Source organism: Chelonoidis abingdonii, chromosome 11, assembly GCF_003597395.2.
Source record: "Chelonoidis abingdonii isolate Lonesome George chromosome 11, CheloAbing_2.0, whole genome shotgun sequence".
Lineage (NCBI taxonomy): Eukaryota > Metazoa > Chordata > Testudines > Testudinidae > Chelonoidis > Chelonoidis abingdonii.
The window spans coordinates 10125776-10141380 of NC_133779.1; the positions used below are offsets into that span (position 1 = coordinate 10125776).

General features: G+C 47.0%; 2 protein-coding genes across 4 annotated transcripts in view; one reads left to right on the plus strand and one right to left on the minus strand.

Annotated features, from left to right (window-relative positions):
• LOC116818951 (uncharacterized) overlaps positions 1 to 13247 on the minus strand; it is a 923585-nt gene extending 910338 nt beyond the window's left edge. The window contains 3 exon segments of the mRNA XM_075071430.1: positions 11195 to 11321; positions 11969 to 12057; positions 12949 to 13247. Of these exon segments, the coding sequence (XP_074927531.1) occupies positions 11195 to 11321; positions 11969 to 12057; positions 12949 to 13204 (472 nt within the window). The 5' untranslated portion in view covers positions 13205 to 13247.
• The window catches only part of LOC116826458 (uncharacterized), a 614657-nt gene that overhangs the window by 214276 nt on the left and 384776 nt on the right, over positions 1 to 15605 (plus strand). The window lies entirely within an intron of this gene.

Consider the following 15605-nt stretch of genomic DNA (forward strand, 5'->3'; position numbering starts at 1 on the left):
TGACCGGAGAACCAATCAGGGACAGGATACTTTCAAATCTTGAGGGAGGGAGTTTCTGTGTGAGCTGTTAGAATTTGGTTGTTGTATCATCTGGGGGCTCAGAGGACCAGACGTGCAGCCAGGTTTCTCTCCAATCTCCCTGATACAGGTCTTATAGATTCCAAATAGTAAGTACTAGGTAGATGGCGAGTTAGGTTATGTTTGTTTCTTCATTTGCAATGTGCATTTGGCGGAGTTATAATTGTGCATGGCTGGAAGGAGTTCAATTTGATTTTGCTGAAGGATTTTAATTTGTACTTGAATACTTAGCTGGGAGGGTATTCCCAGTGCCTATAGCTAAAAAACCCTGTACCTAATCCATCTTAAACTTACAAAGATAATTTTACTGTTTTTTTTCTTATAAAAAGTTCTTGTTAAGACCTGATTGTTTTTTTCTTCTGGTGTGAGACCCAGGGGACAGGGTCTGGATTCACCAGGGAATTGGTGGGGAGAAGGAGGGAACGAGAGAGGCTAATTCTCTCTGTGTCAGGATTTCTCTCTCAGGAAGAGTCTGGGGGGAGAGAAGAGGGGGAAGGTGCATTTTCCTCCTGTTTTGTGATTCAAGGAGTTTGAATCACAGTGATCTTCCAGGGTAACCCAGGAGGGAAGCCTGGGAGAGGCAATGGTGGGGGAAAGGGTTTTTTCCTTGTGTTAAGATCCAGAGGGTCTGGGTCTTGTGGGTTCTCCGGGCAAGGTTTTGGGGGGACCAGACTGTACAGGCACTGGAATTCCTGGTTGGTGGCAGTGCTACAGGTACTAAGCTGGTAATCAAGCTGTAGAGGATTCATGCTGGTACCCCATCTTTTGGACGCTAAGGTCAGAGTGGGGAAGAATATACCATGACATCTCCCATAACAGATTCATTCCCCAACATGCGATGAGATCAGTACCTAGTCAGGTGCTCTAATTGGCCACAGCTGTTCTAGTTAATCTAAAGCAAACCTTCCTCCCTTGGCAAGGAGTAAGGCCCCCTGCTAACACTCTTATGCTGCCCTCTGGCCATGCTGTATCACACTTTTAATAAAAATTAACTTTGAAGCTAGGCAAAATAAGTTCTATTTGAATATTTGAAATACAAAAAATTTAAATCTATACTGGGCCAATATTCTCTTATACACTCTTTCTCACACACATTCTCCCATCCCAGCCTTTGAAGGGAGGTTTTCTACCAGAACTCCTTACACTACACAGGGTAAATTAAATCAAATTAACTTTTTAAGATTAGCCATGATTTCCTGTATGACTAACGAAACAAAAAACAAGACAACTTTCCGTTTTCCAAAATAATTCAGATTATCAAACAAATAGTCTCTTATTCTTTAACTAATAACTTCACCTATAATTTCATTTTCATTGGTACCAATATCATATTCATAGATCATAAATTCTTCTCGTACATGTTAGTTTTATTGTAATCCCCATTGCCAACAACTGAACCTTAGCTCAAGTTGTTGTTTGTCTCAACTTGGGTCCCAATCACTTCTGTGAGTTCATATCTCTCTGGCTATTTTGCCATGTGTGTTGGTGGAATGTTTGCATCATGAGGAAAAATACCTCTCTTATCACACTTTTAAATCTTTCAAAGTAGGAGGAGGTAGAGGAGAAGTGATGTAAATACATAAAACAAGAGAAAACTAAGGTCTAGTCTACATTAAAGACATTTATCAGTATAATTATATTGCTCAGGGGTGTGAAAAATACACACTGGTGAGAAATGTAGTTACACAAACCTCCGCTCCTGTGAGATAACTCTACATCAGCAGGAGAGTTTTGCCTCGCAACATAGCCACCACCGCTTGTACAGGCTGGACTAATAAAGTTCTTGGGGAGAGATTTCTCCCATTGGTGGAGAGCATCTGTAATAGCAGTGCTACAGCTGCACCAACATCAGCTTAATTGTGTAGCCAGAGCATCAGACACAAAACCTTAGAATCAGAACTCAACATGTGAGTATCCAGAAGTCTGAAACTGGAGCTTGACACATTTGTTGCCTCATTGGTTACCATCATTTCTACAGCCTGGAAGTCCTTGTTACCCACTCAGGCAGCCAGTTTGGGATCCACGGGGAAGGAACGTCCTATGAAGCGCCCTCTCTTTGGATCCAAACAGTGAAGGATGATTGTTCTCAATCTAACCCTGGCATCCACTGGAACAGTAATGAGACACACTGAACTAGGAAGTGGAGTTTCACAAAATTTCTTTGGGCCTTAAGGTGTTCCCACACTCACTGCTTTCATAGGTTCTCTCCCCTGTGTGGATTTTCCGATGTCTAATAAGGTGCGAGCTGCAACTGAAGGTTTTCCCACACTCACAGCACTCACAGGGCCTCTCCCCTGTGTGGACTGTCTGATGTCTAATAAGGTGTGAGCTGCGATTGAAGGTTTTCCCACACTTACTGCATTCATAGGGGCACTCCCCTGTGTGGACTGTCTGATGCCTAATAAGATGTGAGCTGCAACTGAAGGTTTTCCCACACTCACTGCATTCATAGGGCCTCTCGNACCCCCGGCAGGAGTCATGTCACACAGTGTAAGCATATGTTCCACCAGGCCTCCCTGCTATAGAAACACTTGGGTCAGAAGTACCTCTACACTGTCCTGCTGCGTATGTGTAGGATGCAGGGAAGTGCAGCTGACATTCAATAGGCAGGAAAGCTCTCATTTCTCTCTGATGCCAGACTGACCGAGTGACAGGGCATCAAAGCAGGAAGGGAGAGACGCTCCTTGAGGAGCTTACAGGGCAGGTTCTCACTGCCTGCCTTTCTTTTTTGCCTTTTCAGTGACTCATTCCTTTGGTTTCTCCATTTGTAGTTATCCTTTTATTTTTAAAAAGGGAATTCTGAGAGTGCAGAGAAGCTAGGAAGCATTGGGAGGAAGGCAGCAACAGCATGATGCTTGTTGGAGGATGAGGGACTATGTAAGCTTGGAGTCTGACAGCTCCCACCCTGTAGCCAAATAGCACACCAGAGAAGTAAGCACATGGGCAGGTGAGAAAGTTGCATTGCTGAGGCTGAGTAAGGGGGTGGCTCTGCGTGTTTATTCCAAAGGACGTTTGTGCTGCAGAGATCTGTTCCTTCCCCCTGCCCTGCTTCTCTTCCCCGAGTAGCCCATTTCAAGCAGAGGCAGATGGCCGGCTGTATCACAAGCATGGATCTCCCCTGGAAAATTGACCTCACGGGATTCCCATCCTTGTTCCTTCTTTTTGATTCCATACAAGATACAATTTTTAAAAAGTTTTTCAACTAAAAGCAAGCCCTGAAAACTCAGTCTGAGCTCTCCCAATCAAGCAAGGTTCTCTCTCTCTGGTGCGATCAGCTTTAAGAAACGTTCTGCAGGTAGGTCATGCCCTCAGTAATACCTGTGCAGCTCCACTGCTTCCTTATTATTCCTTCAGCAATACCTGTGTAATCCCACAGCCTCCTAACTGTTCCTTTAATGACATCTCTGCAACTCCATTGTCTCTTAATACCCATAACACCACCTGTAAAATTCCATTAATCTTTATGCAGTCACTGTCAGTGCACAGGTGTAATAACTGACTGAAATGTTGTAAAATGTGGCTATGCTGATGATGCACAAGCAGCAGCAGAATCTGGCTCATTCTCTCTTAGCTATGTCAGCTCTTCGGGGCTGAGAATGCAGGATTTGCATGACCAGACTAGTATCTGGTAAGGACAGTATCCTACCGCTAGCAGTGTCCCATGTCTGGTATATTATATGCAGTTCAGCTACTCTGTCTCCATAATACACCTAGGCAGTTGTGCCTTATTCCAAACTCCTTATGGAGCTGGACCCTTGGGAAGGATCATCATGTGGGGAAAAATATACTCAATACTCCTAGCAAATGGGGAGTTTTACTGAATTTGCAAGGAGTACTCTCTCCTGATTCCGGAGGTAGAGAGACCCTTCTGGAGATTTTTAGGGGATCCCCAGATCTAGCCCTGCTAACTGTACCTCCTAATTTCAATGTCAGCATCCAGTTGCTATTTAAGTGCTGATGATCCTGTCTGAGAGAGTCCCTGTCCCAAGGAATTTCGACAGAAGGACCTGTCTAGAGGTTATGTAAAGATACAGGAGAACTGTCTGACAGTGCAAACAAGCGAAACTGATGCACTGAGAGCAAAAAGCCCAAGAGATCCCAGGGAAAAGCTCTCAGCCTCACCCATCGTGGAAGAGCTCCAAGTCACGGGCACAGAGCAGCAGCTTTGTTTTTGATGCACTCCCTGACTTTGATGTTAAGCAGCTGTGGCAGAGCTGAGCATGTATGTGGCTTGGTACACAGGGAATGAAAGAAATAAAGAAGCTATTTCCATGGGGTTAATTCAACCTGACGTAGACATACCAATCTTTCTTCCCTCTCAGCTCTGTTAGTTACATGCTTATATTAAGAGCGAGGCTGGCCAAAATCAGGGGCGACTCTAGACATTTCACTGCCCCAAGCACGGCAGCATGCTGCGGGGGGCGCTCTGCCACTCNGACTGAAGGTTTTCCCACACTCACTGCATTCATAGGGCCTCTCCCCTGTGTGGACTGTCTGATGCCTAATAAGATGTGAGCTGCAACTGAAGTTTTTCCCACACTCACTGCATTCAAAGGGCCTCTCCCTTGTGTGGATTCTCTGATGTTCAGAAACGGCTGAGCTCTTAGTGAAGCATTTTCCACACTCAAGGCATTCAAAGGGCCTCTCCCCTGTGTGGATTCTCTGATGTTTAGAAAGGTTTGAACTGCTAGTGAAGCATTTCCCACACTCACTGCATTCATAGGGCCTCTCGCCTGTGTGGATTCTCTGATGAACAGAAAGGGCTGATCTTCGAGTGAAGTTTTTCCCACAATCACTGCATGTATTTTCCCTCTTTCCCATGAGGAATTTCTGCTGTGTTGTGGTTTCCTTGATGCTCTTCTGAGTTCCCCAACAGGAAATAAATTTACCCATTTTCTCTCCTGGCTGGTTTCCCTGCTCTCTTTTTGGTGTGTGCTGAGTCTCACATGATTTTCCCTGCTCATGACTCTTTGACACATTTCTTTTTGATCTTTGCGATAATTCTCTGTGTTTATCCACTTGCTCAACATTTTCCTCCTGAGAATTCTGCTTCTCTTTCTCACATACCATTGCATCACCTGCTGTGATAGAGACAGAAACCTCAAATAGGGATGGAAAGGGGAAGACCAAACCAAAAAAGAGTGCTGGAGGAAGGTCAAATAAAAATCAAGAACTGAACTCCCTCAAACTCTTCCCCCAAATAGGAGAGGAGAGGATCAATTCAGCCTCCACATCCCATCCAAATTTGCAGGGGGAAGGGAGGAAGCTAATGCCTGGTGTCTGCTAGGATCTATAGGAAGCCATGAACTATATTTACCTGGAGGATATGACTCCTACTAGGGACAATAATAAACTGAGAGACCTCCCAAGGGCTTGTAGGGCATCCCAGGTGTTTCCTTCAGGCACTTACAGATTCTGAGTTGGTTTAATATTTCCTCACCTGTGCAGGGAACTCTCAGGATCTCTCTTTTCTCAGAACCCTGGAGGTTTGGGACCCATGACTCTTCCCCTTGTTCCAGCTGGGAGATCACATCAGGTTGGGAAACTGGAAACCCTGCTCAGGTGAAAGAAAACAAAGGAGTTCAGTGGATTTCTTAAGACTTGGTCATAAAAAACATTCTATTAATTTATCTTCAGTGCTTAGCGGGACCTGGTGTGCCTGGGCCAGTCCTCACTGAAAATGCCTAATGCAGGGCAGGTTGAAAAAGGGAGGACAGATGCTCCCAAAACTGGTGGTTAACACTGAAGTTAAACTCACTGACCAGTCACAAAGTGTGCTTCTGATCCCCCACACTGGTTATTGAGAGGCTGAAAAAAGAAATCACACAGCCCCCTTTATTGCAATCTACTTCTCTGACTCCCAGTCAGCACCTACATCCAGTATAGTGAGAGGTTATTTAAAAACTCTGCGCACATAAACAAAATGTTCTTTTGACCTCAAGAGGTCAGTCACGTTACCAAGTCAGTATGGGTTTGGATCTTACTAAAATACCATGATGCCAGGCAATACTTTAGCATCTAAACTAAAAGTTTAGATAAGAAAGAGAAAGAAAACAAGAAACAGAAAGAAAGTTGTTAAATGGGAAAGCAGTCAGATACATTCAGAAATCTATATATCAGGTTCTTAGCAGTATTGGTAAGTTGCTGGCTTGGAAGTCTGTTTGGAACACAACTACAGCTTGGACGGGTCATGCAGTCCTTTGTTCAAGGCCTTCAGTTTGCATAGGTGCTGACTTTTGGTTTTGCTGGTGGGTGCCCCATCCTGGCCCCACCCTCATTGTACTTCTTCCTGCCCCATCTCCCTAGACTTTCCTGAATGCCTCCTCCTTACCAACCCCCTGCCATAAATGGCTCCCACCTACCACTCACTCCTTTCCACCCCCTCCTGCCATAAGGGCGAGGGTTCTTGTGCTGGAGGGGTGCTCTGCCAGTTTTGAGGGAAGGCTATTTTCAGCATACTTATACACTTTCAGTCTAGTTATTGAAAGTGTGTCTATAATTGGTATCTCCCCTTCCTGACGTTTCCCAGTTCTTGCTCTCTACCTGGGTCCCTTTTCCCATCTCTCTCTCGTTCTACTCCCCACCTCCTGGTGCCTCTGTTTAGTGCCTGCTCCCACTCATGCATTCAAAGCAGCTCTGTCTCCCCCGAACCCACCCACTGTGGCCAGCCCAGAAACTGCCCACCCTGAGCCAGAGAGAGAAATTTAATTCAACAGCCCAGCACAGAAATGGCCCATTTATTCATCCTGCTGTATAGCTGCTGTGTTACTCCAGCGCTTCCCAGTCCCCCAGGCTGCAGCCCACCCTCACTTTGAATCTCGCTCACTGACTCCTTCACACACTCTGCAACTTTTTTGGGCAGGGAGCCCCGGTGGGATCATGGCCAAAGGTGTGGTGGGGGAGAGGTTGCTTCCTCCCCCGGGCTGCAGCAGCACAGCACCCCAAAGGAAGACGAAGTCAGGCGTCCCAAGGTGAAGCAGGGCCGTGTCTCCTGACTTGAAGCTGATACAGGGAGTGAATGCAGCACAAGGAATTCCCTGGGAGCTGCAGAGGAGATGGAGGTGGATGGATCCAGGGGAAGAAAATCAGTCTTTCCTGATGCAGACGCTGATCGGTAGGGGAGGGGATAAACTTCCTCTCTGGGAGGAAAAGTCCCTCAGGCAAGCTTGATTTGGGCGGGGAAGGGGGAGACAGTTTTGAGGGGAGCAAGTGTTACTTTCCCAGGCATGAGAGCTGGCCATGGAGAAGAGCCCACAGGGAGGATGCAGCTAGAAGCAGTGGTGGTGTGTTGTCCCCTCCTGTCCCCCCCACATGGGGGAATGGTTGCAGAGCCCCAGGACCTGGCCGTAGGGGTTGGGAGCTCCCAGAGCCCACATGGGAGGAGTCTGGGCACAGGCAGGGTCCAGGCTGGGAAGGGGGGCTGCTCATCTGCACCTGGGGCTAGGGCTGCAGTGAAGACCCTCTCACCTTTGGTCATAGCTGGGCGCACCCAGCTGGCTGGCTGGAGCATCAGGAGGGAGCGAGCAGCTGGCCTCAGCCCAAGTTCACTCATCAGACACCAGGGTAAACTTTTCTTAAAGGAGCGATGTCTTTTGGTTTGTCCTCCTGCCCAGCACTAAGGGGGCCCATTGCTGCTTTCTCCTGGCTGGAGGGGGAACACAGGGCCGGGGGAGACACCAGGGTGGGCTGAGAATGGCTGGCTCAGTCCTTGACAAACTCCTCCCCCAGCCCACACTGCCCTCATCAGCCCCCTGGGGCATGCTGCCCAGCTATCTCCCTGCTGAGAGGCTGCCCACCCCTCCATAGCTAGCCCAGAAGCTGCCAAGCCCTGGAAATTAAAAGGACTCACACATGCCTGCATTGGAGCTGGGAGCTTCAGGGAAAATAGCTGATAGGCAGGCATTGGCACCAAACAGCTGATTGGCCACAGCCAGCCAAAGAGCTGCTGAGGGCTGCTGAGCATCCCAAATAGCTGATAGACAGTTGCCAACAGCTGAGGGCCCCGGTGGGAGCAGAGCACCCAGAGAGTCAGGGCCTATGTTGGTTTGTAGAGAAATTGCTCCAGAGGCAGGAAGAGGGATTGAAGACAAAATGCAGATGATGCACCTGCCCTTTATATTCCTTGTGCCATGTGGCTTGTACTTCCTCTGTCCCAAACACAAGCTTCACAGCAATGGCAGGGAAAAGCCTTGGAGGTCTCAGTACACAGGCATGTCTTGCTGACTCAATAGGTGTATCCCTTTGGTCCTTTCCATGGGTTCATTGTACAGCTGATGACCTTGGATGGGACATGAAACAGGGTAGGCAGTGCTGATGCCAATAGATCTAGGGCTGTCACCCAGCTACACAGTCTACAATACAGATATACCCTACATATCTATATCTCACAATACAAAGGTGATACAAACAAACAAAATGATCATACTTGGAAAATTATAACATTTTCCCTGACACCTAACATGGCATATCTAGCACAATTCATTGCAATTTTATCATATTGGTATTAATATAATAAAGTAATAATATAAAGTGTCTCACAATTCCAGACAATGTCACACTTAGTAAACCAGTGAATTCCCAGAACCAGCTGCCCAGGTCCTTGAAGATGCAGAACACTCTGCTTAGGAGGGATTGAAATACCCACATATCTGCTGGGAACACACACAGACAGACACTGTGTCAGTCTGTAATCCTATGTTCACTCTTCTGGAAAATTATGAACAATTTTGTACACAGTATGGTTTGTAAAGTATCACTTGAACTCGCATAATCTACTGAGTATTATCCTCCTGTTAAAATGTGTAGCAACACTGCATGTAAAGTAATGAGGTTTTACTGTATGATATTACAAAAAGTTACAATTCTGGGGAACACCCACAGACCAGTTCCTCAGAGACAGTAAGGCAAACAGCTGGTCAAACAGCCATTTGCTGGCAGGGGGAAGGTGTGAAGAAGACATTTACATTCCATCATAGGGACACTTGAAACTCATATCTCCAACAGACAGCCTGTCACCATGACTCTGCTGAGAACTGAACTTGTTTCTAGTAGAAAGGACTGAATTATAAAAAGAGGTGAGGAAAATGCTTGGGACTCTCTCTCTCTCCCCTTTCCCTCTGCCCATGACAAATCCTGAATAACTGAACTTGGGCGGCAGGGGCAGGTTAGGGAGTCCTTGATGAAAGGAAAGCCAGTCTCTCCCAGCACATAGTGAGAAACATTTGCTTTGAATCTATTTTAGCTTGTTAACTTAGATGTTAGTTTGTGTTTTATCTTGCATTTCTTTTGTAAACAATTCTGACTTTTATACCTCATTACCCACAGTCACTGAAATTTTTTTTTCCGGCAGTTAACAATTTTGTTTTATTGTTTTATCTAACCAGTGTATTTGGATTCAAGTGTGTTGGAAACTCCACTTGGAATGACGAGGTTGGCGCATGTCATTTTCCACTGATGATACGACAGATTTCATATGAGCTTGCATTGTTCAGTAGTGTGCTGGACAGTGCAAGATGCGCATTTCTGGGGGAAAGTCAGGGACCAGAGAATTTTCTGGGGTTCTCCTGTTGTGCAGTGGAATTTGTGAGTCACTGACTAGCAGCACTCAATACCGTGGCTGGGAGTGACTTACAGGTTGGAGACAGTATGTTAACTGCCCAGGAGTGGCTGTTCTCATAGTAAAGCAGTGTAAAAGGCACCCCAGCCTAGGGAAGTGAGGGGACACAGCTGTTCAACAGTACAGATTGCACTGTCGTTAACATCACAGACACTCAATTTCAAAGAGTCTCCTAAAACACAGAGAAAGTAAATCCATATCCCCAAAATCAAAGACTCCAAACAGAAGGCAAGTGTCCCTGGCACTGCTTCTTTCTGATATACAGGTCCAGAGACAATGAGAGTGTCCTGGGGAAGCTGGGAACAGGAAGCATGTGCTGGTGGGGTTCAGGGGCGAAAGGGAACAGGAAGGGCAGGGATATCACTGAATGCAGGAGCTCAGCAGTTGTAGATGCCAGGATAACACATAGTACAGCCCATTGGAAAACAATCTCAACTATACATATAAAATTATGGGGTCTAAATTATCCGCTTCCACTCAAGAGAGATTTTGGAGTCATTGTGGTTAGTTCTCTGTAAACATCCACTCAACATGCAGTGGCTGTCAAAAAGCAAACAAAAAGTTGGGAATCATTAAGAAAGGGATAGATAATAAGACAGAAAATATATTGCCTCTCTATAAATCCATGGTACGCCCACATCTTGAATACTGTGTGCAGATGTGGTCTCCCCATCTCAAAGAAGATATATTGGAATTGGAAAAGGTTCAGAAAAGGACAAAAAAATGATTAGGGGTATGGAACAACTTCTGTATGAGGTGAGATTAAAAAGACTGGGACGTTTCAGCTTGGAAAAGAGACAAAGGGGGGATATGAGAGAGGTCTGTAAAATCATGGCTGGCATGGAGAAAGTGAATTAGGAAATGTTATTTACTCCTCATAACACAAGGACTAGGAATCACCCAAATAAATTAATAGGAAGCAGGTTTAGAACAAACAAAAGGAAGTATTTCTTCACACAATGCACAGTCAACCTGTGGGATTCCTTGCCTGAGGAGGTTGTGAAGGCTAGGAATATAACACGGTTTAAAAGAGAATTGGATAAATTCATGGAGGTTAACTCCATTAATAGCTATTAGCCAGGATGGGGAAGGAATGGTGTCCTTAGCCTCTGTTTGTCAGAGTGGGGTGATGGATGGCAGGAGAGAGAGGTCACTTGGTGATTGCCTGTTGGGTTCACTCACTCAGTGGCCAACTCCAGATGCCCCAGTCAGTGGACAGGATACTGGGCTAGATGGACCTTTGCTCTGACCCAGTACGGACATTCTTATGTTCTGCTGGACCTAAGCCCCAGTTTTACTTGAGCAAACAGGACATATTTGACACTGTGTGATACTGCTCCTGTGCACTGTTCCCAAAGCGTTCTGCAGCAGGGACGGGTCTCTGGCAGTGTGTGTGTCACTGGCATACTGAGGTGATGCTGAAACAGGGCAGAGTAGGGATGGCATGAACCATCTCTCTTAATTTCCCCTTCCAAGAACCAAGGGGACAGGAACCCTTACCCAGCGAGGTCACATTCTCATAGTTCTCCTGCATGACATCCCTGTAGAAGGCTCTCTGAGTGGGGTCTAGCAGAGTCCACTCTTCCCTGGTGAAATACACAGCCACCTCCTCGAAGGTCACTGGCCCCTGAAAGAGGAAGAGTCCAACACTCAGGATCTGCTGCCCCACTCACACTTTCAATGAAGTGGAAGTTCTGGTGGATGACAGTCAGAGTCCTACCCCACACCTGCTCAGAGAGTCCTGGAAACACCAGGATGAGGGGATGAAGAAAGAGCTTCTTGTCTTTCCCAGCAGATCCATCACACACCTACTAGCCACAGACTGATACAGGAGATGAAGCCTCTAGGAGGGTAGGAAGCCCAACACCCTCCTCATTGTGAGGAGCTGGATATGAAGGGAGGGGTATCTCCCCAAAGTCTGACTGGTGGGTGCCCCCTTCATATCTCTCAGCAGCCAGTGGTTAGTCGGGTCAGGCTCCAGCACTGGGATTCTGGTCAGTTTTCCTAGCCCCATGTAGGTGGGTTATCTTCTGTTCCAGAACTGAGGGCATTTCAACTTCCTAATCTCATGGATCTGCTCCTAAAGTCTAGGCCATTTATTAAACAACTCCAAGCAGGTTTGCCACAATCTGTCCTCTTCCTTTTCCCAACCTGTGCATTTCCCGCCCCGCTCCAACCTCCAAATCAGACTGTGCAAACCTTCCCATCTCTGGTGTATTTGCTGTCCCTCTCCCTCCAGCAGGAGCCCACCAGCAACCCCGCAATACTCCCTACCTGGACTGACTCCTCTGCAGCCATTTCTCTCCTATGTCCCATGGGAGGATGGGATGAGGTTGACTGAAACATGGACGTTATTCTGCAGCCTGCCAGGGTGAAAAGGGCAGTTGTGGGGGTTACAGAACAGGCCTTCGTTAATTTCATATCATGATTCACCCAGGCTCTTTCCCTGCAGACAGATTTCCTAGATTCTGCCATCCTGGGAAAATGCTTGATCTCTTTATTACAGTGTAGACCTGGCCTCTCCTGCCAGGCTAAGCCCACAGGCACATTTTTAACCTCCTTTCTCCCTCCTCCCATCCCATAGCAAAACTCTCATCTACACTGGAGGTAGAGGTTGATCTAAGATACACAACTTCAGCTATGAGAATAGCATAGCTGAAGTAGGCTTACTTAGATCGACGTACTGCAGCATCTGACTGCTGCTGCTAACCCACTGACTCCGCACTCGCCCCGTGAGGCAGTGGAGTACTGGCGTTGATGGGAGAGCACTACCTGCCAATCCGGTGGTAGCACAGACCTGCCCTTTGTCTCTGAACACAAGGCTAGAAAAGAGCAGAACCAAAAGGAGTCACTGTGGGGGATTCCCTCGGACACTGACCCCATGGCAGCCACACCCCAGCAGGGGGAATATGGAGTCAGGAACTGGCTTTTCCTCTGTCTGATCCTTTGCTTGTTCACTGGAAAGTGATTGTGCCCAGGGATGCTGCAATACATGTGTCTGGATGGATTAGAGAGCTGGAAATCTCTCCTCCAACTCATTTCTCCCACTGCCCCTTTCAATCGCTCCTTCCCCTGTCCTGTCTCCCTGTCCCTCTGGCTGGGAAAGTCCCATTCCTGGGGGCTTTGCTCTCCCACGGCTGGATTTTCTCCTGGTAATTGCTACGGAGAGGAGAAATGGGAGAAGGGGAAGGGTCATTTTTGCAGAGACACTTTCTTGCCAGTCCCCAGCACTTTCTCTGAGATCTGTCTGTTACCTGGAGTCTGTGGCTCAGAATTTGTATTAAAAGAGCCCAGGTCTGCCAGTACCAGCTGCAGAAAGTCGTCCCCCGGGCCGGGCAGAGAAGAAGCTTTAATTAAGGTCACTTCCCAGCACAGAACCCTGCCGGGGGAGCAGCAGCTGCTAAGCCTGGTCTCCCAGATCACAATGGAGGCTACAGCATCTGACCCAGGAAGCTGAACCCCAATATCCTGAGCAGAGAGGGACAGAGCGTTTGAGCAGCTTTCCTCCATTAGCTCTCTGGGGAGAACAGCTAATGAGAGCCCCCCCTCACAGGGAGAATCTCACTTGCCTCACTGTCCATCTGGAGTCACTCCTTGTCTTTCCATATAGTAACTTTTGATTAAAATTTCTCTCAATGAATCCAGATTTCAGAGTCCAGAATGCTGTGGAAAATAGTGCCATAGTGCAGCAGTGCTAGACTCCTTCCCACCCCCCTCACGCCTCAGATCTAGGACAATGAATCAGGGCAGGAATTTTCCCTGTGAAACCAGAAGTTCCTGCAATTTTCAAGAGGGGAGAAAAGCAAAATCTGTCATTTCACTTCATAGTGTTTGATAAGTGGATAGAAAGTTATCATGGTAACTGGGCCTGGCTGGGGAATGCCGGGCAGTGCTTGGAGCCAGGATTCTGGCACAAGCTGATGAGATAGAAGGAACATGGTTAGTAGCAGCCCCCAGAGCCTCCATCCAGGGATCTCCAAACACCTCCAGTACCCAGCACCCCCAGCCAGGGTCCCTAGGACCTAACCCCCAAAATCCCTGGCCAGAGACCCCAGATACCCCTGAGAGCCCCACCGGACAGAGAACCCCCACCAGATCTTCACTGCCAGGCTGGGAATCCTAAAGAGTTCCCCCCACCAAGAGCCCCCACCAGCCAGGGACCCCAATTAGGAACTCATTGCCTGCCTAGGACCCCTGCCTGCCCTTCAGCAGAAAGGTAAGACATATCCATGCCCTGTCACTTGCGAATAATGGTCACCATGGATCCACCCCAAGGTGGCTACATCTTAGCACTGTGGGAATCAACCCCTCACAGAGACCATTTGTCATGGGGTTTGGGATACTTCTGGACTCACACTGCACTCAGAGTGACCTCCTTATCCTGTGCTAGCTGGAAAAACGAAAAGGGTCCAGGCAACTCTCCTGTTACCAGCTGGGAACCACTGACCCCCCCAAACACGGGGAGGCCTCTGGCTTTGATGGGTATTAAATATGTGGCTGGTCTCTTTCATCAGCAAACATTTTAACACAGGTAAAGGAGGAACAAATGATTCTCAAAGGAGAAGGGAAAGATGATCACTGGGCAATTTAACCCCCTGCAACATCCAGGATGGAGAAGAACTCAGGGCAACAGGTTCCCTTGAAGGAAGAAGTTGCTGGGATTTAGAAACATGGGGAACAGCCCCAAACATGAAAAGGTTTTTAATTGGTATTTGATAATGACATAGAAAGAGGGAAATCCTGAGCTTTGAGATCAATGTTCAGAAATGAAAGAGAAAGGGTGGAAATCTGAGGGATTTTGGATCCATTTTTGCCCATTATAGAGAGGAAAGTGTGAAATCGGAGGGATTTTATATCAGTTGTTGGTATGAGGTAAAAACTGAGTGTATTTCACATCAATATTTGATAAATGAATAGAGCAGAAATGGGCAACATTTGCAAACATTTTATATCCCTGTTCAAGAATCTGAGGAAAGGTGTAAATCTGAGATTTTCTTTGTATTTTATCATTAGAAAGACAAGGAAAAAATCTCAGGGGATATTCACTTAGACAACTAAAGAGAAGTGGGGCAAATGTTTAGGGTATTTTATATCAGTTTTTGAGATTTGCAAGGAAAACATGTCACAAGCTAAGCAATTGATAACATGAGAGAAAAATACCAAGATCTGAGGGGGATTTTATGTTGCTATTAAATAACTAAAGGGAAAAGGGGGAGTGTTTGACTGAATTTTATAAGACTATCCAATAAACACACACACAGTGATGGTTCCCCCCACTGCCACCATTCACATGGGCAGCAGGGAGCCTTTTGAGGAGCTGATTTAAGAGGGCGGTGGGGGGGTGAAGCTGGAAGGCTCTCTGGACAAAGGAAAGGGGAGCAGCAGGTGATGGGCAGGTGACTGGCAACTGAGGGCTGGGGGAAACTGTGTTGGTAGTTTGGGGCAGGAAGTGGGATTGGGAAACAGGTCTGGGCAGTCTTCATGGGGGACACATGCTCTTCCCATCCCCACCCTGGTAGAGAATGGATCTCTCATCCCATCCCCACTCCAGGGCAGCCATGTTCTGGGGAATGACTCAGGGCAACAATTTCCCACCTAAATAAGGACAAATCGCTGCAGATAAAATGGGTGGGAAAAACTGCCACATCGGAGAGATTTTAAATTGACATTTGAGAAGTATGGAGAGACCAGGGCAAAATCAGGAGAGATTACAGAGCTGATCATCTGGAGGAAATCTCCCTGGATTTTATAGCCACCTGTGATAATCAGAGAAAAGGGGAAAAACTTGAGAGACTTTGTATGTGGGAGGAAGTGACACAAACAAGGAAGGATTCAGTGAATTTACCTCCTCCATGGGAATTTCCTGGCTGCACAAAATAGTTCAAATTTCCCACCCTAATGACCTTCCCCT